The sequence below is a fragment of the Myodes glareolus genome, chromosome 2 (genome assembly GCF_982192425.1).
Source record: "Myodes glareolus chromosome 2, mMyoGla1.1, whole genome shotgun sequence".
NCBI classification, from domain to species: domain Eukaryota; kingdom Metazoa; phylum Chordata; class Mammalia; order Rodentia; family Cricetidae; genus Myodes; species Myodes glareolus.
Genome location: NC_142027.1, coordinates 124,405,563 through 124,428,881, shown reverse-complemented (window position 1 = coordinate 124,428,881; position 23,319 = coordinate 124,405,563). Strand labels below are relative to the sequence as shown.

Sequence of the window (23,319 nt, the reverse complement as noted above, 5' to 3'; positions counted from 1 at the left end):
GGGTGCTGGGACTTGAACCTGGGTCTTCTGGAAGAGCAGTCAGTGCTCTTAATCACTGAGCCATCTCTCCAGCTCCCGTGTTGCATTTGCTATTTAACTAAGTAAGTGTTGCTGTTTTACCTTGTCTGCCTAAGGCACCTGAGTGGTCAATAAAAAAAATCTGGCTAATAGCCAGGGAGGAGGTATAGGTGGGACACGCAGGCAGGGAGAGTGAGTAGGAGGAGAAATTTAGACTCAGGAGAATAAAGAAAAAGAGATGGCAGGAAGATGCCAGGGGCCAGCCAGACTTGGAAGAAGCAGGAAAGTTGGCCTTACTGGAAGGGAAGGTAAAAAGCCCAAGGCAAAAGGTGAACGAATAGAAACGAATTATGTTAAAAGAGCTAGTGGGACAAGCCTAAGTAAGCACAGGTCAAACATTCATAATTGGTAATAAATCTCCATGTCTTTATTTGGGAGCTGATTGGGGACCCAAAGAAAAATCACAACTACAGGCCATTATACTCAGTAGACTGCTTTAAAAAGGGGGGAAAAAAATGAGGATTTGAAGGTGTAAAGAGAATGGGCCCAGGCAGAATGGGAGGAGTGCTGATGGTGGATCAAGGCATACGACGGTTTGCATGTATAGAATTGTCAAATATTCTAAAAAACTTGAAAAAAGTTCCAAGATCATCTTCATCTACATGAGTTTGACATAGGTAACCCTGTCTGAAAAACCCAAAATACCTAAAAGCAGCTTTTTAAATGCTCAAGGGCTTTGCACATGTGAAGAACTGAGTTGGACAGCAGGACAGGACCCTCTCATTCATACAGCTGAAGCACAGTGTCACAATGATGCTGGGTGTCCTGGACATGGTGGCTCCCAGCACTCAGGAGGCAGAGGCTGGGGAATCGCCGAGTTTGAGGCTAGCCTGGTCTACAGAGTGAGTCCCAGGACATCCAGGGCTACACAGAGAAGCTCTGTCTTGAAAAAAAAAAAAATGAAAGAAAGAAAAGAAAAAAGTCGGGTGGTAATGGCGCACGCCTTTAATCCCAGCACTTGGGAGGCTGAGGCAGGCGGATCTCAGTGAATTTGAGGCCAGCCTGGTCTACAAGGTGACTTCCAGGGCAGTCCAGAGTTGTTACTCAGAGAAACCCTGTCTCAAAAGACCAAAAAGAAAAAGAAGAAAAAGAGAAGAAGGAAAAGGAAGGAAAAAAAGAAAGAAAGTCAGCAGGGAAGTCAGAGTATGAAAAGGCTAGGTTGCCCGTGCCTCCATATGTGCCTGCCGAGTCATCGGAAAACCACGTGGTCTATCTAGCTGGGACTTCCGGTGATCAAACTTCACCGGGAAGTTTCGTTTCCCGGCAGCGCTGCCTGAGTATTTTGGCCCTCAGAGGGATCCGTATTCGCCGTCTCTCCCGGCGTCCGTAGCCGGGAAACCGAGCGTCCGGCGTTGCAGGTTGTGGTCCGCGATGTCTGGTGAGGAAGCCCCGCGTAGGGCAGAGTCCTCCGAGGCCCGTGCGGCCGCTGTCAGCGACATCCAGGAGCTGATGCGCCGCAAGGAGGAGATCGAGGCGCAGATTAAAGCTAATTACGACGTCCTGGAGAGCGTGAGTGTGGCTAGGGCTCCGGGCGGAGAGGACGGCGAGGCTTGCGGACGCGAGGCCCAGGGGTGCCTGCCCAGCACTAACTAAGCGCTTTCCATCCGTTACCCCTTAAAAACCCTTGACGTGGGACTTATTTTCATTTTCGGAAGCATTTAACTTTGTTTTTAAATGCAGCCCAAGCTAGCCTCGAACTCGTGAGCTTGCTTCAGCTTTCCAAGTGTAAGAGTTACGTACAGGCCGGTGCCATCATGACAGCCCTGAAGCATTAGTTAAACTTCATGATCACAAAGATAGAATATTTGCTGAGGCGTATGATAGTCACCACTGTCACCGTCCATGGGTAACGTTCCCGGGTTTGGTGTGCCTTGCCACCCGCTTTGTATTGAACTGTAATAAGCGTCATCTGTGAAAATTAACTGGGCCCCTTTTTAAAGATAGGCTATAGCCAGGAAAGGCAGCCTTATTTGTAACCCCTGCACTTGGAAGTTGGAGGCAGGAGGATCTGGAGTTCAGGGTTATCCTTGGCTACATAGTTAGCTCGAGGCCAGCCTGGGCTGTGTTGGACCCTGTCTCAAAAATTAAATAAAATAAAATACAGTTTCTAATTGGGGTGGGGAACAGACTCTGCATTTCAGGAAAACTCCTGGCAGGCTACAAAGGACTGCTTTGAGTGACAGGTAAAGCGCATTGTCCTTACTGTAAAAGGGGGAAACTGAGGCCCAGAGTGGAGCAAATGCTTGCCAGGTTAGACAGTGGCAGTGGTGGGTCAGGTTCTATGATTTGTCTTCCTTCAAAGCAGACATTTTTTTTTTTCTTAAAAATCACAAGTCACAGGCTGGAGAGAATGGCTCAGAGGTTAACAGCACTGACTGCTCTTCCAGAGGACCTGAGTTCAATTCCCAGCAACCATGTGATGGCTTACAACCATCTTTAATGAGATCTGGTGCCCTCTTCTGGCATGCAGGTATACATGCAGGCAGGTATACATGCAGACAGAACACTGTATATATAATAAGTAAATAAATCTTAAAAAAAATTTCACAGGTCACTTTGTAGAGGAAGGGGAGACAAAATCAGACCTGGATAGGCAGGGTAGATGGGACTAAGAGGATGATGTATCACGTGGAGGTGCCATGTTGTGGATATTAGTTAAATGTAGGTTTGTTTTTTTTTCCTTTGTCTCTTTGGAGGTCTGCCACCTAGCTTCCAAATAAATACATGGGGTCTTATTCTTACTTATGAATGCCCAGCCTTAGCCTGGCTTGTTGCTAGCCAGCTTTTCTAACTTAAATTATCTCATTTCTCTTTAACTACATTTTGCTTCTGGGCTTTTTACCTTTCTTTATGTATTTTTCTTTCCTTCTTCCTCTGAGACTTGCTGGGTGGCTGGCCCCTAGCATCCTCCTCTCCTTCTCATTTTCTCCCCCCTTTATTTATTCTCTCTGCCTTGCAGCCCTGCCTATCCCTCTCCTGCCTGGCTATTTGTTGTTCAGCTCTTTATTAGACCAATCAGGTGTTTTAGGCAGGCTTCACAGGGGTAAACAAATGGAACATAAAAGAAAGCAACACATCTCTGCATCATTAAACAGATGTTCCACAGCATGAACCAACGTAACACATCTTAAACTGATAGTCCACAGCAGTATCACGTACTAGGTACCGTCTTACTAGGAGCTGACCCCACGCCTGAACGATACTGACTTTATGTGTGCTGTATCAGGAAACTGTCACAGCTACTCCACTCAATTGGTGTGTGCCCCTGAAGCTCAGGGAGGCGAACTCAGGGGCTGGAGAGAGTGCAGTGGTTACGAGCACTGGCTGCACAATCATGAGGACTGGAGTTCGGGTCTAGCCCCTACTATTTAACAGTCCACATGTCCCACAGACACCTCTAACTCCATACCCTTGTGGATACATTTAAACAGACATGTTAACAAACACAAATCACTTTTTAAAAACGTGTGTGTATTCATATATACTAATATTCATACGTATGAAAGGAGAAGTCATTTGCTTAAAGTCACAAGTCGGTTTCAGCCCTCAGGGTTGATCAAGTAGAATCAAACATCTCATGTATTATTGTATCATTATTCTTTGGTATTGGCCTCCTATTTATCATTTAGCCGGGTGTGGTAATGTATACTTGCAATCTCAGCACTTAGGAGGCAAAGGCTGGGAGATTGTCCCATGTTCAAGGCCAGTCTGATCTACACAGAGTTCCAGGGCTATGTAGTGAAATAGCAAGACCCTGTCTTAACAACGGTGGGGGGGAGGGGGGTATACTGGGGATATAGCTTTGTTTGTAAAGGGCATCCCTTGAAAGCCTGAAGACCTGAGTTCAGTCCCTAGAATCCACGGGTATAGTTTTTTATGTTTGTAATCCCAACTGGAGAGGCAGAGACAGGAAGATGGCCGGGGTTTCTGGCCAGCCAGTCTAGCCTGATTGATGAGTTCTAGGCCAGTGAGACACCCTGTCTCAAAGGAGGTAGATGATGTTCCTAAGGATGTCCCCGGAGCTTGTCCTCTGACCTGTACATGTGTATGTGCACACACAGGTGCACCTGCATCCATACGCATGCACACATGCACATGCGATAAAAACCAAATAAGAAGAGGGAAATTTATAATTACATTGCACATGGAATCTGAGGCTATTTGCTATTTTCTCTTAAATATAAGGTGATAATGTATGTTAATTGCCTTTAATTTATTGTTTGATTGCTGAGGGCTTTTAGCATAAATATCTGCTCAGACTTTTTCTTTGTTTTTTTGGGACAGGCTCTTGGTAGGAAGCCTGGGCTATGTAGTAAGACCCTGCCAACCTTTCATTTTGGGGCTGGAGAAATGACTCAGCAGTTCAGAACACATTGGCTGCTCTTCCAGAGGTCCTGAGTTCAATTCCCAGCAACCACATGGTGGTTCACAACCATCTGTAATGGGATCTGATGCCCTCATCTGGCATGCAGGCATGCATGCAGACAGGTCACTCATTAAAAAAAAAAAAGAATACATGAAACCTTTGATTTCATAGTACTTAGTCACTTAGTCAGAAATGTGAAAAGAGGAGACAGTGCTCGATAAGAAGCTAGTGCCTGGGATATAGGGAAAGCAGCAATAAACACACAAGTAAATAACAAAGTTAGCAAAAGACATAGGATATAAATAGAATTATAAATATATAATTTCCTCAAATAAAATATGTATGGTTGATAAATAAGCACGTAACACATTTGGAACAGGCCCTGGAGATGACTCAGTGGTCAAGAGCTCTGGCTGCTCTTTTAGAGGGCCTGGAGTCAGTTTCCAGCACCCTTATGGTAACTTAAAACCAGCTCTGACTCTCTTCTGGGGACCAGATGCCTCTTCTGACCATTGTGGTCACTGTATGCACATGGTCTGCATGCATACATGGAGGCAAAACACTCATACACAAAATAGATCTTAAAAGCAAGACATGCTAAGTATAGCTATTAAGGAAATGTAATCATAGCAAGATACTACTTTATACTCGCTAGGGATGGGTATAATGAAAATGTAGGTAATATCTTAGGGGGAACACGGAGAAATCGGAAACTTCATACAACTGTATGACCGTGTAACTGCTGTCCAGAATTGTTTAGCAGTTTCTCAAAAAAAATTAAACAGTTATATAACCCAAAAAATCCATTTCTCCAATGTGATAATTATGATAGTTGCAAATATATATTCCTCCCAAAATTCATACACATTGTTTAAAATATCCAAGAAGTGGAAAAATGACACAGTTATTCTTCAGGTAACAGATAAATATAGTCTACCCATATGGTGGGCTATTATTTGGAATAATAATAGGGATAGTGAATTAATCATACTATAATTAGTAATAGTCATGCTATAATGTAAATAAGCCTCAAAAACATTGTGATAAAGAACTTACAAAACACTGTGGATTGTATGTCTTCTCTCTCTCATGTCTTACTGTGTGCTTTTGACTAGTTCCCTGTGCTTACTATATAGCCCAGGCTAACCTTGAACTCTTGGCAATCTTCCTGTTTAAGCCTCCTGAGTTCTGAATTTATAGGTCGACACCACTACACCTAGCTCGTTTATTTGATACACATCTGGGTAAAAATCCAGACTAGGCTTGAACTCACTCTGTAGTTCAAATTGGCCTCAAATTTGTAATTTTCCTGTTTTGGCTTGCCACATGTTGGGTTTATAAGTGTGTGCCAGTGTGGTTCTATGTATATGAAATGTCCTATTCTGAATCTCTGAAGTCTCCCCTGAAGACCTGAATATTAAAAATTTGGTGTCCAGGGTGATGCTCTTGAGGCATAGTGGAACCTTTAAGAGATGGAGCTCTGTAGGTCATTGGAGGCATGCCTTTGGTGGGGTAGTTACTGTGGGTCTTTGGAGGTGCACCCTTTCTGGGGTAGTTACTATTGATCATTGGAGCTGTCCTCTTGCTGGGGTAGTTACTGTAGGTCATTGGAGGTATGTCCTTGCTGGGGTGGTTATCGTAGGTCACTGGACATGTGTCCTTGCTGGGGTAGTTGCCGTAGGTCACTGGACATGTGTCCTTGCTGGGGTAGTTACTGTAGGTCACTGGACATGTGTCCTTGCTGGGGTAGTTACTGTAGGTCACTGGACATGTGTCCTTGCTGGGGTAGTTACTGTAGGTCATTGGACATGTGTCCTTGCTGGGGTAGTTACCGTAGGTCACTGGACATGTGTCCTTGCTGGGGTAGTTACTGTAGGTCACTGGACATGTGTCCTTGCTGGGGTGGTTACTGTAGGTCATTGGAGGTGTGCCCTTGCTGGGGTAGTTACTGTAGGTCACTGGACATGTGTCCTTGCTGGGGTAGTTACCGTAGGTCACTGGACATGTGTCCTTGCTGGGGTGGTTACTGTAGGTCATTGGAGGTGTGCCCTTGCTGGGGTAGTTACTGTAGGTCACTGGACATGTGTCCTTGCTGGGGTAGTTACTGTAGGTCACTGGACATGTGTCCTTGCTGGGGTAGTTACTGTAGGTCACTGGACATGTGTCCTTGCTGGGGTAGTTACTATTGGTCATTGGAAGCATGCAGAGGTAGTGGAGCCACAGTCCTTTCTTTTTTTTTTTTTTTCTCCCAGGATGATGGAAGTGGTTTCCTCCATGTGGATGTTCTGCCTGTGCATAAAGCTAAAAACAATGAGTGTCCCCAAATAACATACATACATACATACATACAAACAGTGTGGCTGTCCAGTTCTGTACTGAAACTTGGAAACTGTGAGCCCAAATAAACCTTCTCTCTATGTTGATTATAAGTCTCAGACATTTTTCTAGAGTTTCAAAACATCTCTAGTGCGCCACCACTGCCCAGCGTCAAGTTGGTTTTGAATTCCCTATCCTCCTGCCTCGGCCTCCTGAATGCTGGGATTGTAGGAGTGAACTGTCCAAGGTTGTTTTATTTATTTATTTATTTATTTTTGGAGGGTGTTGATGCAAATGTACTGAAACTGATTGTGGTGGTGGGTGATTAACTCTTGAACATATTGCAAACTATGGGCTTGTATATTTTCAGTGGTTCAGTTATGTGTATATGAATTCTGTTGTATTACAACTGTTTTAGTTCCAGATTAGCCTAGAACCTAGACTTGTAACAACTAGCCCCAAATGGGAGTATTCTCCTTGAGTGCTTGAGAACTGAAGAGAACTGGCACAATCCTCCTGTCTCCGCTTACTTTGAGATCCTTGGCTTGATCCCATCCTTCCTCACAAAGTCACAGTGGTTCTGGGGAGTAGGATGTGGACATACTTGGGAGCCACTTTTCAGTCCACCATATTGAATGGCCTGGCTCTCTGCTAGGCATTCATTCAAGTCTGTGAATTAGTCTTTCAGCAGGGGAGTGTTGTATTCCAATTGTGCGGTTGAGGAACTGAGGTTTGGAATGTGTCTTAGACAAAGTTGTTCAGCTTGTGGATGGCGGAACTGGGGTTGAGCTCGAAGTCTAGGCAGCTGGGCGGCTCCTGCCCACCACAGTGCAAAGCATGCTCTGTGCCCTGATTTATGTGGGGAACTTCAGAACAAACTTCAGGTGTGGTGGCTCAGGCCTGTAATCCCAGTACTTGAGAGGCTGAAACAGGAGGATTGTCATGAGTACGAGGTCAACCTGAGCTATAGTGTGAGAGTGTACTTCAGATAAACACTAGACAAAATAGGCCCTAGGCAGAGCCTCTGGTTCCAGCGGCTCAGGAGACTGAGGCTAGAGAACTGAGAACAGCCTGAGTCAATACAGTGCAGCTGACTAGAAATTGGTAAAATGGATGGATTGTTCTGAATAGGGAATATTCCCAATGTCCAGACTCAGAACCTGTTAATGGATATCAAATGTAAAAGCTCTCCTCTTTCCCTAATTCCCAGCCACTTAGTTTCTTTCTCTGGTGGCGACCAGTACCATCCAGTGATGAAAAGAATCTTGGTAGGCCTCTTCTGTCTGTCTGTTTGTTTGTTTACTTATTTATTTATTTATTTATTGAAGAGTCCAAACCTGGCCCCAACTGGATCTCTTTAGAGTTTACTCTCTCCAACTTCAAGGCTTCAGCCAGGTGTCAGCTGTTGGGAGGGAGGAGTGGGAGGGGTCAGGCCAGGGATGGGACTGAGAGGGAACCTCTGAAGGCTCTTTGAGTGTTTTATTGTTACTTTAATTAATTGGTTTTGGAGAGAAGATCTAATGTATCCCAGGCTGATACTGAACGTACTGTGTAACTGAGGATGACCTCAGACTTCTGATCCTCCTGCCTCGCCATCATTCACCACCACAATGGCTTATGCAATGCTGGGGATGGAGTCCAGGGCTTTATACATGCTAGGCAAGCACTATAGCAACTGAGCTACATCTTATATCCCTAGCCATGTTTATTAATTTTTTTATACTGCAGAGAATCAAGTCTAAGGTCTTGCTTGTACCAGTCAGGTGCTCTGCTCTGAGCTTCAGTCCAGCCCAGGGACCTTTGCATTGTGCGCACTGTTCTCATGCATCGCTTGCATTATGATTTTAAAGACTTCATTTTATTAATGTGTGTACAGTGTGAGGGGCGTTGGTGACAGAGTGTGCATGGAGGTCAGAGGACAACTTTGTGGGATTTGTGTTCCTCTTCTGCCTTTATGTGGGTCCAGGAACTGAACTCATTGTTCATCTTTATTGCCTCTCTGTTTTCATTAGTACCCACTGCAGAGCGTAGCTTCAAGGACACAGTAAAGAGATGACTATGTGGCCCTTACTATCACTTTTGTCATGAGTTAGAAGGACAAGGGACTAGGTAATTGCCTCATGATGTTCTTACCTGTGATACCTTTTAACCACATGTCTTTCCTTCAGCAAAAAGGAATTGGGATGAACGAGCCGCTGGTGGACTGTGAAGGCTATCCCCGGGCAGATGTGGACTTGTACCAGGTTCGAACAGCAAGGCACAACATCATCTGTGAGTGGCCCTTGCTGGGCTCTGGCTCAGCCTGTGCTGGGGGCTGAAGACTCGGGAAGAACTAGTGCTGAGCGTTACAGAGTTTTTCTGCTGTGACAAAATAGCTTGTTACCCTTGCGTGACTGAGAACCAAGGGAACAGGGTAGACTGAAGAGTTCTATGTAAATGGTTTTATTTTTCTATTTTAAGTACTTTGCTTCAAAGCCTGCTATGGTGGTGCACACCTTTAATCCCAGCACTCAAGAGGCAGAAACAGGCAGATCTTTGTGACGTCAAGGCCAGTCTGGCCTACAGGGCTAGTTCCGTGACAGCAGTCTGTAGAGAGACCCTGTCTAAAACAAACAAACAAACCCAAAATACAAAAATCAAAACCTTGGTTTCAAGCTGTGTGAGGTGGTACCCAGCTGTAATGATCAGGAGTTGAGGCCAGTCTGGGCTGCACAAGAAAGCAAAAAGCAAGGAACAGAACTTTACTTCATTATGGGAGGTTTATTGAAGTAACAGTGGAAGCCCATACCAGTATTGCTTACCAGCTCCATCAACTCCACGAAGATTAGATTTAGCTTCTTAGGGTAGTGACCTGACTCCCACCATTCAAACAGAAAAGACCTGGACTGGCACTCAGCAGGGACCCTTGAAGTATGCATGCAATCCAAGGGTCAGCAGAAATCAGTCTCTGCCTCTTCTTCAGGGCCCACAGGCTGTGTTCCAGCCAGGAGGCAGGTGACAGAAGGAAGGGTACTGGCACTCTACCTTCACCTCTTTGTGTCAGTTAACATTTTCCTTTCACAGTCCCTCTGCCTGCCAGGAAAGCTGGGCAGACCTGTTCCACTGCAGGCCATCCTGTCCTCAGTGAGTCTTCTGTGCATGGCGCCTGGAGAGGATACTAGGTTTGTGTCTCTGCCATGACAAGCTGCAGACACATGCTATCTCTGACTGTTCTGGAGGTGAGACGTCCAGATGGTCTCACTGACAAAATCAAGGTGTCAGCAGGGCTGGCTCCCCCTAGACTGGGGGCAGGGTGTATTTTTTTGTCTTTTCTGAGGCCACCTGTGTCTCCTGGCGCTCGGCCATCCTCTTTCTTTAGAAGTAGTGACCACATCTTTCTAGCCTTTGGTCTGTTATCTCATCTTTTTCTGTGGTCCTCCTGCCTCCCTCTAACTTGTTAAGACTCTGTGATGATATCAGGTCCTCCTGGCTCAACCCTCCTCTCAAGATCCTTAATTATACCTGACCTGCACGCTTTGTTTTGTTTCATGAGGTCACATGTGCCCCTGCTTTGGGGATGAGGATGTGAGCATCTTTTACTTACTTGGCACTGGTAGATAACCAGTTCTCCATTTCAGTTACACCAGGAGATTAATCACCCACCATTTGCACTTAATGATTTCCATTGAATGCACCCCAGCTCTGGCTTCATCTGCAGAGTGTTTTGGTAATGAGGCCTTCTTCATAAAAATAGGATACAGAGAAAGATGCAAGGTTCCTTCAAGCCACAGTGTGATGATTGAGCACCTCAGAGCATCCTCTTTACCCTGAATATTCTGGTTTCAAGAAGGCTAAGTTTACATTAAAACAACAGGAAATGCCAAAAACAGGAAAACCACCCTAAGACAGCCAGGTGTGAGGCAAATTCTGGGCTTTACTCTAGACCTCTAAGCCCCAAGTGATGTGGCCCACTCCCACATTATTGGCAGGACCTTGGGAAAGTTTGAGGAATGTAAATTTTTATTCAAATAATTAACTTCATGTTTTAACACCATTCTTTTCCCATTGACTTGAAATGCATCAGTGTGCGTGTGTGCATGCTTGTGCCTCTGCGTTGCTGGGGGTGGAACATAGGACCTCATGCTGAGTACTTACTGTACCATTGAACTACACCCCAACCCCAGCGTAGGTTTTCAGCTATGCTTAGCCTATTTCTGGACTTTGTACACTGTTCTACTCTCTGTGTTAATTTTATATCATCTTAATGACTTTATTATGTGTTAAGAACATGGTTGAACAATTCCCTCTTATTAGCATTCTCTTGAGAAACTATTCTCACGTGTTATTGTACTCTTAAACAGGGACTTTTCCTGAACTTACATTGAAATTGGGAAAGTAATGCAGAGAGGTCTCATATGCTCTGTCCCCAGTTTCCCCTGGTCACCAGTGAGTGTTAGTTAGCACGGTACATTTATGGCAGCTTAGACTTGGTTTTGAAATAATTGCTGCAGAAGCATTTACCCAGGAGATGAAAGCCTTTTGAATTCTGAAGTGGAGCTGTAATGTGTTAGCGACCAAGTCATCCCTCCTCCCCCACAGCTGCGTGGTGGGTATAGATTATGCAGGCAATTCTGGAGATTCTGGGGCTCCCTGTGGCCTCTACTGCTCAATGTGGCTTTTCTAGTCATGGTGACCATCTATGACATTGATTCTGCTTTAAACCTTCCTGATCTGGAGTCTAGTTTTTGTTTTTTCTCACATTTGCTTCTGTGGGCTGAGTCCCCAAGTCCTGTAATGCCTGAGGGTCTCATCTTTGCTCTACAGTGACAAACCAGGTTTGGTAACCAAACAACCTACGGTCAAAGCTCCTGCAGGGATGGAGAGTCTGTGACCCGTGGATACCAGGTGTGGGTTGGCAAACGGAGTGACAGTACCAGGCTGTCTTTGAGACTACAAATGATGTGAGATGCCAGCTGCATGCAGGACTGGCTTCCAGGCAGGACCTGATGGACTGCATGGTGGTTCTCCATTTAATTTCAGTGTTTATTTATATGTATGCCTGTTTTGCCTGCTTTCCTACAGCATGTGTTCCAGGGGCCTGCAAAAGCCGGAAGAGCGCAGAGACCCCCTGGGACCAGAGTTACAGAAGGCTGTGAGCATCTATGTGGGTGCTGGCATTGGACCTGGGTCCCTTGAAAGAGCAGCCCGTACTCCTAACTGCTGGCCCATCTCTCCAGCCCCTAGTTAAACATTATGAACTAGTGTTTAACACTGAAAAATTAGAGGCTGTTCTCCCATCAAAGCCCTCAGTTTTTGACCTTTCTAGAAAATCAAAGCTTTGGTGGCTCTGGATTTGTCTCTCGAGCCTGGTAGTAGTTGCCTGCCCCATACTGAATTATTAGGGTCTTATGTCTTCTTTTTTTTTTTTTTTTTTTCTGTACAGGATTTAGAGGCTGAAGGGATAGCTCAGTGGTTAAGAGTACTGGCTGCTCTTCTAGAGGGCCTGAGTTCAATTCCCAACACCCATATGGTAATTTGCAATCATCTATAACTGTAGTTACAGGGGCTCCAATGCTTTCTTCTGGTGTGCAAATGTACATACAGACAAAGCACCCATATACATAAAGTACATAAATAAAAAGAAAGTTGTTTTACTTGTTTGAGACAAGCTTTTATGTACCCAGGCTAGCCGTAACCTCAATATTTAGCTGAGCATGGCCTTGAAGTTTTGATCCTTCTGTTTCCACCTCCTGAGTTCCTGAGTGCTGGGATTGCAGGCATGTCCTACCATGCCTGGATAATGCTGTGCTGGGACTCGAACCCCAGGGTCTCATGGGTGCTTACAGGCACTCTGCCAGTGGAGCTCCACCCCCCCGTCCCAGAGTCTCATGGGTGCTCACACTCTGCCAATAGAGCTCCCCTCCAGCCCCAGGGGTTCATGGGTGCTCACAGACACTCTGCCAGTGGAGCTCCACCCCTGCCCCAGGGTCTTATGGGTGCTCACACTCTGCCAATGGAACTTCACTCCCACCCCTTTCAGCAACTGTTCAGCCTCGCTGTTTTGTTTTGTTTCTTGAGACAGGGTGTCAGACAGGGTGTCATGCACCCTACTCTGGCCTCCTGATCCTCCTGCCTCTGTTTCCAGGCGTTGGGATTGCAGACGTTGCATCTTGCCTCTCCGCTACCTCACTTCTGTCTGACTTCTGCCATTGTCCCTGTTTATGGCATGGTTGCAACTGGATGTACCCAATTTGTACTCACATTTCAGGTCTTAGCAGGCTATGCTGCTTTTGAGGGGCCCTCTTGATGCCCTAACTTATTCGATCATCACCTGTTCTGTTCTTCACTAGACAGCTCGCTAGATGAGGCTAGGTCTGCCCTGTGTCTGGTTCTCAGGTTTGTCTGCCCCTTGGACTCTGGCATCTAATAAACACTCATTAAACATTCTGCTATGTGGTTACTTTTTTGGTTGCTGTGACAAAATACCTGGTAAAAGAAACTTGAGAAGGAAGAGCTTGTTCTGGGTGACAGTTGAGGGTACAGTCCATCCTAGTGGAGAGTCTCAGGTACCCAGGTACAGTGTGCCTGCATCAGGGGTACTGGTTGAATACTGGTCCTCAGTCTCATGGGATGGTGCTGCCTGCATTCAGGACTGTCTTCCTTCCTCAGTTAAACTTCTCTGGAAATGCCCTTAAAGACACTTCCAGAGACTTATCTTGGGTGTTTCTCAGTCTCAAGATGTTGGCAAGATACAGCATCACAGTGAGCACATTCAGGTGTCTCGTCTCATCTGTCCTGTGTCCTGAGCTATCGTCCCTTTCCTCTGACATGCTGTTCTCTTCCCAGGTCTACAGAATGATCACAAGGCTGTGATGAAGCAGGTGGAGGAGGCCCTGCACCAGCTACATGCTCGGGACAAGGAGAAGCAGGCCCGGGACATGGCTGAAGCCCAAGAAGAGGCCATGAGCCGCAGGCTGGGCTCCAACCGCCCCATCCTACCCCAGGCCTTCGCCAAAGTGAACAGTATCAGTCCCGGCTCCCCAGCTAGTATTGCGGTAATCCTGCCTGCTCCCCTAACCCCACCTCTAGGAGTGCTATGAGTTACACTTGCCAGAAGTCCAGCCCATTCTCTCATTCTGTGGCTCTGAATTCCTCTATTCCTTTAACACGTGCTGGCCAGAGCTTGGTGTGCATAGGGTCAGCGCACTGTACTCAGGAAGACCTGTTGTGGGGTAGCTGGGACACAGTGTAGAAGGCAGTCCATGTCTCAAAGAAGAGAGGAGACACTCTTCTTGGAACCATTTTCCCTGGACCCTGAAGACAAAAAAAGAACGAGAAGAGCTTGAAATGAATTCTTCCTTGATAGGTTCTGAGGAGACATCTCTGCAGCATTACTGAGTGGTTGTGCTCACTAAAGGAACAAAGTAGCTTAGAGCTGTGTGTCCAACACTGCAGCCAGTTTCTGACTATTTACTTTTGTTTTTTTGTTTGTTTTTGTTTTTTGCTGGAACTAGCTCTTGTAGACCAGGCTGGCCTCAAACTCACAGAGATCCACCTGCCTCTGCTTCCCAAGTGCTGGGATTAAAGGCGTGCGCCACCACCGCCCGGCTCCTACTATTTTCATAGGCCCTAAAATGAAGCCCTGTGGTCCCAGGCAAGTCACTCGGAACTTGGCAGCTGCCAGTCTTCTTGTCTGGATAGATGTACCTGTTCAGTACACTTCATGGGAAGGCAGTCCTATGGCAGGTGGACTTTTGTGTTTGCTTTCCTTTACTCAGTCCTGTGTTCAGGGTTTATTAAGGGCTCAGTCATATATCTAGGTTTCAGAACATTTTATGGCCAAATAATATCCCATTGTGTGATAGACGTGACTTGTTTGTCCGTTTGTCAGCTAATGTGTGTTTGGATCGCTTCTACTTTGGGGCTGTCACGAATAATGCCGCTGTGAATATCCATGTAGAAGTTTGTATGTGGGCATGTGTTTAAATTGAATACTGTAGCCATCCTCTGGGGAAGTACTACTGTTCTCCATATTTGACCTGTGAAGAAAAGCCACATAGACTTGAAGCTACCTGAGCCAGGACACACAGCTCCTGGGAAGCAGAACTGGATTCTGAATCCAGATCCTACAAGTCGTCTTATGACCGTTAAACCCTCAAGACTCAGGGCTGGAGGGGTGGCTCAGTGGTTAAAATCACTGGCTGCTTCACAACCATCTGTAAGTCTACAGAGTTCTAGGAGATCAGTGCCCTCTTCTGGCCCCCATGGGCACCTGGCACATAAATGGTGTGCAGACATACAAGAAGGCAAAACACCCATACACATTAAACAACAACAACAACAACAACAACAAAAACTTAAAAAAAAAAAGTCACAAGACTGCTGGGTATGGTGACATGCGTTTATGATCCTAACCACTCAGGCAGCCGAGGTAGGATCGTCACAAGTTTGGGCAACTTAGGAAAATCCTGTTTTGAAATTAAAAGTGAACGAAGACTGTGGATGGAGCTCTTGCCTAGGTTGTGTCCCTAGTGCTGTAGACAATTTAAAAGCAAAATCAAGTCCCCAGACTGCAGGCTGCAGCCAGCTCTGTTTCAGTCCCAGCTGCTTCTGCAGCATCGCGCATGTAGCTGCAGCCAGTCTGTGGCAGGTGTCTGAGAGGGATGGGTAAGTGGATGTCGATAATCTTGGGATCTGGAATCAAAGGGCTGCGCTGGGTCTGGCTGACCTTGTCCCTGTGCCTGCTGTTTAGGGACTGCCTAGCGCAAATGTTTGTCTTGTCTAAAAAATTATGCCTACGTTAGCCTGTCTCTTCTTGCCCTTGAACCTGGCTCAGAAACTCCAGAAGGCAGCTTGAGCTTTTCCTGTTGTCCTCAAGGCCTCCATTGGGCGCCCTGGCCACCATTTGCTAGATCTACCTTAAAGGAAACCTCCAGGGTGAGGTGGTTCACTCACCCACTCACCTTCCTGTATGAGAAGTCTAAACCTTTGACCTCTTTGCTTTGAGCTTGCTTTTCTTCCCCTGTAGGAAGTGAGCTCTTGACCTTGTCAAGACATTCAGCCTCTTGGTTTATTTTTTAATCTTCTGTCTCCAGGGCCTGCAAGTGGATGATGAAATTGTGGAGTTTGGCTCTGTGAACACCCAAAACTTCCAGTCGCTGCAGAATGTTGGCAACGTGGTACAGCACAGCGAGGGGGTGAGTTAGGGGTGGCCTGGCATCTGGGTGCTTCACAAACTGCAGAGGCATGTTGCTCAGTTAGGGGGATGGGAGGGAAGTCCAAGAGGAGCGTACTGCAGATTGAGGGTCTGCTGCTGATGTTTGCTTGCTCAAGTGATGGACCACGAATTCCATCACCAGGGCTCCACCCCCTAGATGACCTCCCGCTAAAGCCCAGTTTCCTGCTCCATCACACCGAGGGGTAGGTAGGCTCCCAGCATATGCATCTTCTGGAGGGAGACAAACGTTCAACTCATAGCACTGGGCATAACATTGGTCCAGAAAATGTTAATGGGTTCCTCGCCGCTGACAGTGTTGTCCTTCACGAGTAGTCTGTGCTGTACCCCTCTGCCTGGGAGGCTTTTCCTCCCCTTTTCCACACTTGTCTTTAATCAGCTAAGGCCTCGGTGTGGCCTTTCCCAGTCTCCTTGTCTAACTCCCTCATCTGTGTCCAGTGCCTGTTTGCAGTAACTCTTCTGGAAGGTCTCCGCTTTGGCACAGGCTCCGTTCCCCTGCAGCTGCTAATGGAGCCTCCTTGTCTGTCATTGACTTCTCAAGACCCTAGAATGTTTCCAGCTTCCCACTAGCATGACCATGTGTACATGTGCATGCTTTCTTCTTCTTTTTTTTCTCGAGACAGGGTTTCTCTGTAGTTTTGGAGCCTGTCCTGGAACTAGCTCTTTCAGTTTAGGCTGGCCTCGAACTCACAGAGATCCACCTGCCTCTGCCTCCCGAGTGCTGGGATTAAAGGTGTGCACCACCACCGCCCAGCTCCATGTACGTGCTTTCTGAGGTGGCACCCCTAAAGAAGGGTTACTGGCTCTGAGAGTGTCACTGAGACAGTCTCAGCCTATCCCAGGCAGGCCTGGAGCTCACTGTGTAGCTGGGATGATCTTAACCCTCCTGACTGGTCTAATGTCGTCCTGAGCCATCTCTCCAGCCTGTGGATGTACGTTCTTATTTCTCTGGCACATATACTTCTGGAATTTACTTTGTAATTAGTATGACACACATTGCCAACCCACTTTTTTCCCAAGTGGATAGTAGTTGTCCCAGTAGCATATACTATGATTAATGCTTTACACTGGCACCTTTGTTAATACCAGATATCTTTGTATGTGGGTGGTGTTCTATTTGTTCTGAACCTTTTTGAAATTACTTAAAAGAATCCATTTGTTCCTTGTCAGCTTTCCTTTAACACCGTGCTATAGAGTGAGTGCAAAACCATTTTGTAGGCTAATACCACAGACACTGTCTGTCTAGAGCAGTGGTTCTCAGCCTTCCTAACGCTGCCACCCTTTAATATAGTTCCTCAGGCTGTGGTGACCCCAACCATAAAATATTTTCGTTGTACTTCGTAACTGTAATTTTGCTACTGTTATGAGTTGTAATGTAAACATGTGTTTTCTGAAGGTCTCGACCCACATGATGAGAGCCACTGCTCTAGATGGATAGAAGATTAGCCATCCCTACCTAGCCCTGCTGGTTCTGGCCCAGAGGCTTCTGTGAGGGTTAGCCAGGATGTTAGCAGAGACCATAGCCACCCAAAGGCTTCAATGAGGCTGTGAATCCACCTTCATCCCATGGTTGGCCTGAGGCTTCAGGTACTGACTGTGTGGCTTCTTACCTTAGGTGAAGAGAGCTGAGAGGAGGCCACAGGACTTTTTTATTTTTTTTTAACCCAATCATGCAAAACACACAGAGTCATGTCTCCTTACCTGTCGGGAGTGCGTTGCTAGTTCCGACCCACAGTTGGGGAGAAGGGAATTGGACTTGCTGAAGGGAGACATGTGAGAAGATGTTGGGGCGTGTTATTAACCTGCCCAGAAGGTCTTCCCTGCTCGGCCCTTGCCCACTTGTCCAGTTTCTGTAATTCATCTGTCGCCGTCTGTGAGGTCTGTGGCAGAGTAGATGGCTCGCTCACCCTCACCTCTAGCTCTCAGATTTTTCTTCCAGTTCTTTTTTTGTTTTGTTTTGTTTTGTTTTTCGAGACAGGCTTTCTCCATGTAGCTCTGGCTGTCCTAGAACTCACTCTGTAATCGTACTGGCCTTGAACTCAGAGATCCTCTAGCCTCTGCCCTGGAAGTACTGGGATCAAAGGTGTGTGCTGCCATGCCTGGTTACAGATGTATTTGTAAACATGCCCTGTTAGATTCTGGAAGAGGATGTTTATACAAACAAGTTCCTGGCCGTTTTCTAGCTTGGGACCTTCCAGGAGGCTCATGCATCTCCTAGCAGAGTGCTGTTGGCTGTCTCTAGAGCGTAGCTTCCTATAGCAAGACCAGCTTTTCCAGCACTCAGGCCTAGGAGTTTCGATAGCTCCATGTAATTACATCACTACCAACACAGTAAACATGCAGCGCTGTGGACCCCAAAGTAACTCAGTTTCCTTGGTAACTAGTTCTTCCCTTCACTCAATCACTGAGCAGTGCTCTGTTGAAAGTTTTTATTTTCCAGAATGTTACAGAAATTAACCATAGTGCAGCTTTTTTAAAAAAAAAAAAAAAAAACTTGTCCTAGACAGGATCTCACTACATATTTCTTGTCCTCAAACTTGCCATGTAGATCAGGCAGACTGCTCTTCAACTCACAGAAATCCTCCTGCCTCTGCCTACCGAGTGCTGGTGGTATTAAAGGCGTGTGCCACCAACAAAACTGGCATACTGGTTTGTATTTTGTTTGTTTGTTTTTTAAGTATAACTGTTTATAATAAACTAGTTCAGCTACAGGAATGTAGCGAGTTCTCTGTTACAACATGGATACTGAAAACATAATTCAAAGTGAAAGGCGTAGCACAAGGCCATCTAATTCCATGCAGTCAGACTGTCTAAAAAGTAGATGCACGAAGCAGAGAGATAGGAGAGATTGGTGGGTACTGGGGCTGGAGAAACGAGGATGGGGACTGACTGCTGATGGTCTTTTGGATGATGCAAACATTTTGCAGCTAGATAATGGTGCTGGTTTATAACTCTCTGAGTATAGGAAACTCACTGAGCCATATACTTTATTATATGCAAATTGTGTCTCAGTAATAAATATAATGCCTATTTATCTTACAAACAAAATCACATTGTGCAAAAATGTTTAAAGTAAAAATCAAAGCCCTGTGTCTCTTCCTCCCTCAATATCTCCCCTGTGTGTGCCCCCTTCTGGACTGGGGGCTGGGGTCCAGCAGGGAACAAAAGGCATTGATGGAGAGCACATTATGGGGGCAGACATCAATCAATAATCCTAGGCATGCAGTTTTACACCCTGACAAGTGTTAGAAAAGGCAGCACAGGAAGGCTGGAGGAAAGCAGTGTGCTCCCTGATTTAGTTTGGGGTTGAAGGAGAGTGTTCAGAAGGATGGAGCCTTGGTGTGTACAGAAGTTGATCAGGTAGGGTGGCCACCAGAGGAGCCTTCAGGCTGGTTCAGAGGCTGAGAGGGCAGGAAGAGGAGAGCAACCAGAGGATGTTGTTGGAGCTCAAACCAGGAGAACGGAGAGAAGGGCAGCGGGTGGAGCAGGGAGATGACCAGGTGTCCGGCCACTCAAGGCCAGCTTTGGAGCACCTCACAGTGAAAATTAATCGCCTTCTTTTCCTGGGTACAACAGGAGCTGCTGTACCTCCCAAGTTGGGGAGAGTTTGTCTTAGAAATTTCACTGGTACTAATTAGAGAGCAGGTTTGGGGGCAGTTTGTAGCACCTGGGGCTGTGTCCTAATATGGTCTCAAATAGGGCCCAGGGGTTAAACACACGAACCTGGGGGACATTCTTACTCAAATTATCACTCTACTCCCTACCACTGTGTTTTGCCTCCCACCGCTTTGAAGTTGCACACAGCCCCTTAATGCAAGCTTCAGGAACCCATCCAGCTAGGAATCCAGCTAGGAGCCCATGCTCTATAATTTCTTATAGGTCAGGAAGTGGCTTTTCAGCTTGATTCCATTTTGAGTGTTACGGAAGCTGAGGCCAGAGTGACCTTATTTGCCTTTCAGAAGCCCCTGAATGTGATGGTGATCCGCAGAGGGGAGAGACACCAGCTCAGACTGACGCCCACACGCTGGGCAGGAAAAGGACTGCTGGGGTAATGATCTGCTTCATTCCTTCACGGCACAGTAGCGGTGGAGCCTCTTAGATGAGGCTGCAGGCAAGGGGCAGCGAGTCCTCAGGTTGCCTAAGAGTCTGGTTCTCTTATTACCTGAGCATCATCTTTAAGAGGAAGAAAAAGGGCCGGTGGGAAGGCCCCGCAGGTAAAAGTACTTTCTGCCAAACCCAGTGGCCTGAGTTTGACCCTCAGTAGCCACATGGTGGAAGGAGAGACCTGACTGCTGCGAGTTGTTCATAGCACACACTCTCAGACTCTCTTACGTACACAATGAATAAATGGAAAAATACAGTTTTGGGCTGGAAAAATGGCTCAACAGTTAAGAGCACTGGCTGCTCTTTCAAAGAACCTGGGTTCAATTCCCAGTACCCACGTGGCAGCTCAGAGCTACCTGTAACTCCAGTTCCAGGGAATCTAACTCTCATACAGACATAAATGCAGGCAAAAAGGCCAGTGCACATAAACTAAATAAGTCATTAAAAAATAATGACAAAGTTTTTTTAAAAAGAGAAAAGGTGTTGATGAAAAACCCGGGAGGCTTGCTTCAACTACTGGTCCTGCTGGATGGAGCCGTCAAGCGTGACCCGTGTCTGTGTTTTCTTTCCCAGCTGCAACATTATCCCTCTCCAGAGATGACTGTCCCCAGGGACCTACAAGAGAGCTGCTGCAGCCGGGCCCTGCTCTGGGTCTGGTAGGGACTTCCTCATTCTCCTCCATCTCTGAAGAGAGCGGGAAAAGCCTGAGCATCAAGTGGAGGACCTGCTCTGGCCTTCGGTGTAACCTCTCTGGAGTGAGGCATTAAAAACATGATTTGTGCCTAGCTAAGTCTTGTGCGAAATAGGCAATAGCCCTATCTAGGGATTCTGTACATTAACCCAGTGAGTTGGAATGACTGGCAGGTAATGATCCGACTTTATTTTATTTGAGACAGTCTCACTGTGTAGCTCTGGCTCCCTGAACTCACTGTGTAGACCATTCTGGCCTCGAGCTGACAGAGATCCTCCTGCCTCTGCATCCTGAGTATTGGGGTTAGAGGTATGCACCACCATGCCTGATTCGACTCTGAGGGATATTTCTTATACGTACATAATTTTTATTTACGTTTTTGAGAATACCTGCATATAGTGTCTTCCTCTCCTATTTAATTACACCTTCAGGCCCTCCCAGACCTCACTCATGTCCACTCCTAGCTTCATGGCCTTTTTTTTTTTTAATAAATAATCTACTGAGTGCAATTCGTGTTGCCCATATACTTATGGATGTGGGGTCTTCCACCTACCGGGGATCTCACCTCTAACAGCCCCAGGAACTTGAGTGCCCCTCCCCCCTTTTTGAAGCAGTGTCTTATGTAGCCAGTCCATCCTCAGATTCGCCCAGGATGGTCTTGAACTTCTAGTCCTTCAGCCTCCAACCTCTAAGTGCAGTGTGCCCTGCCTAGGCATTTCCTCTTTGGGGATGGGGTAACCCTAGGGTGACCCTGGCTTCTTGTATAGGTTTTCTCTTTTCAAATAAACCTAGTTTTATAGTGGTAATTTTGACCATTGTACCATCCCACCTGGATTTCTTATGCGCTTCAAACCAAGCTCAGATGGAGTTGGAAAGAAAGTTGGGCAAAGCAAACTGGTTCCTGGCAGTCAAGTTGATTCTTGTGCTGGAAGCCGAATCCTAGAGCTCATACTCTGGGCGAGCGTTCTCCTGTGGGGCTACACATCTTCCAGCCCCTGGCGTCGGCAGCTGGCCAGCATCTCTGCTTGGAGCGGTCCTACCCTGGGTAGCGAAGGCGCTAGAGTTCTATGCATGCATCCTCTGAAGTTGGCTCTGTATATTCAGAGTTCCATGAAGGGGTTAGCAAAGGTCAGGAGGCCTCACAGGTTACCCGGGATGATGATGGCTTCCTCTTCAGTGACGTGCTGGAGAGCAACAGACTCCCTCTACTTCTGTAATAAAAGACCCTGCAGATGGCTCCCGATTTGGCTTTTTTTTTTTTTTTTCCAAGATAGGGTTTCTCTCTGTAGCTGTCCTGGAACTTGCTGTGTAGAGCCTGCCTCTGCCTCCCTAGTGCTGGGATTAAAGGCCTGCACCACAGCCGCCCAGCCTGACTTGATTTTTATAATTGAGCCCTGGCCTTGCTATGGGATCGGCAGCTTGAGAAGTTAGGGTGTGCTTGAGGTTGCCAAGGTGAACATGTTTATTTTCTGTCTTTTAAGGGGTAAAGTTGGTGTGGGTGAGTCCTAGTGACCTTTTCTTTGTTTTCCCATGTGCCCCACTTATTTTCCCCAGTTGCTGCTTTGAGGTCTGGCACGTTCTGAGGTGAAGCTCGTGTCCTTGAGTGGGATCGCTCAGGACGGAGGCAGTCAGTATTGGCGTGTGCTTCCCGCCTTGAGTCCTCATACTCAACCTGAAAGCCTCCCCCAAACTTCTTGAGCCAGCCAGCCTTATGTATTCCTCGCTTGTAGCCAGACGTGCTGTGTTTACCAGTGTTTGCTGTTTAAATTGTAGGCTATGATTCCAAGTATTTCCCAGCCTTTCTAAGCCCTGCACTATAATAAACACAGCTTGCACCATTCAGTTCATCCCTCTTGAGATCTGCATGTGATCACCAGCCAGTGCTGGGGATGGCGGCGCACTTGTGGGAGAGTCATCCATGTTTCCTAAAGTGACAGTAGCCAAGTGTTTCCTGTGGGCCTCTCCTTGGACAGGCCAGGACAGCCACCTTTGGGCTCTTCTCAGAGTGGCTGTGACATGAATAACCTAATGGATTTAACCAAGGTGAGTTTGCAGAAACTTTGGGATAACAGAAAGATCATAACTCCAATCCCAGTTAGCTAAATCCCTCTGCATGCCCTGCCCTGGTGAGAAGTGGACACACACACCCCGTCTGCAAGGCCGCTGGGTTTACTTACAGGGGCGTCCCCCTACAACAGTAATCGCCCCACCAAACTGCGGATGGATGTACAGCTGGCACGCAGCTCCACTCGAGAGTCTCCTTTCCCCCAGTAAAGTCTTACATAGCCCAGGCTGACTGAACTTGTCTTCGTCTTCCTAGTTTTGGGTTCACAGGTGTGTTATGCCACACCTGGCCAGGAGGATGCTCCAGGGTTTGTTCTTTTTTTTTTTTTTTTTTTTTTTCTTTTTTTCCTTCAGCTTTTCGAGACAGGTTTCTCTGCAGCTTTGGAACCTGTCCTGGAACTAGCTTTTATAGACCAGGCTGGCCTCGAACTCATAGCGTTCCGCCAGTCTCTGCCTTTTTTTTTTTCCCTTCAGTTTTTCGAGACA

The 23,319-nt window shown here is 46.7% G+C and overlaps 1 protein-coding gene across 2 annotated transcripts; it reads left to right on the top strand.

Annotated features, from left to right (window-relative positions):
- Positions 1-1,382: 1,382 nt before the first annotated feature.
- Psmd9 (proteasome 26S subunit, non-ATPase 9) lies at positions 1,383-21,575 on the top strand. 2 transcript variants are annotated; one of them, XM_048447305.3, is made up of 6 exons: positions 1,385-1,587; positions 8,929-9,031; positions 13,586-13,794; positions 15,835-15,936; positions 19,934-20,022; positions 20,652-21,575. In XM_048447305.3, the coding sequence occupies exons 1-6, from the start codon at positions 1,450-1,452 to the stop codon at positions 20,677-20,679; spliced, it is 669 nt and encodes a 222-aa protein (XP_048303262.1). In that variant the 5' UTR covers positions 1,385-1,449; the 3' UTR covers positions 20,680-21,575. The 2 variants fall into 2 exon arrangements, with proteins under 2 accessions (XP_085535490.1, XP_048303262.1); XM_085679364.2 differs by lacking the exon at positions 15,835-15,936 and having other exon boundaries at positions 1,383-1,587.
- The last annotated feature ends 1,744 nt before the right edge of the window (positions 21,576-23,319 follow it).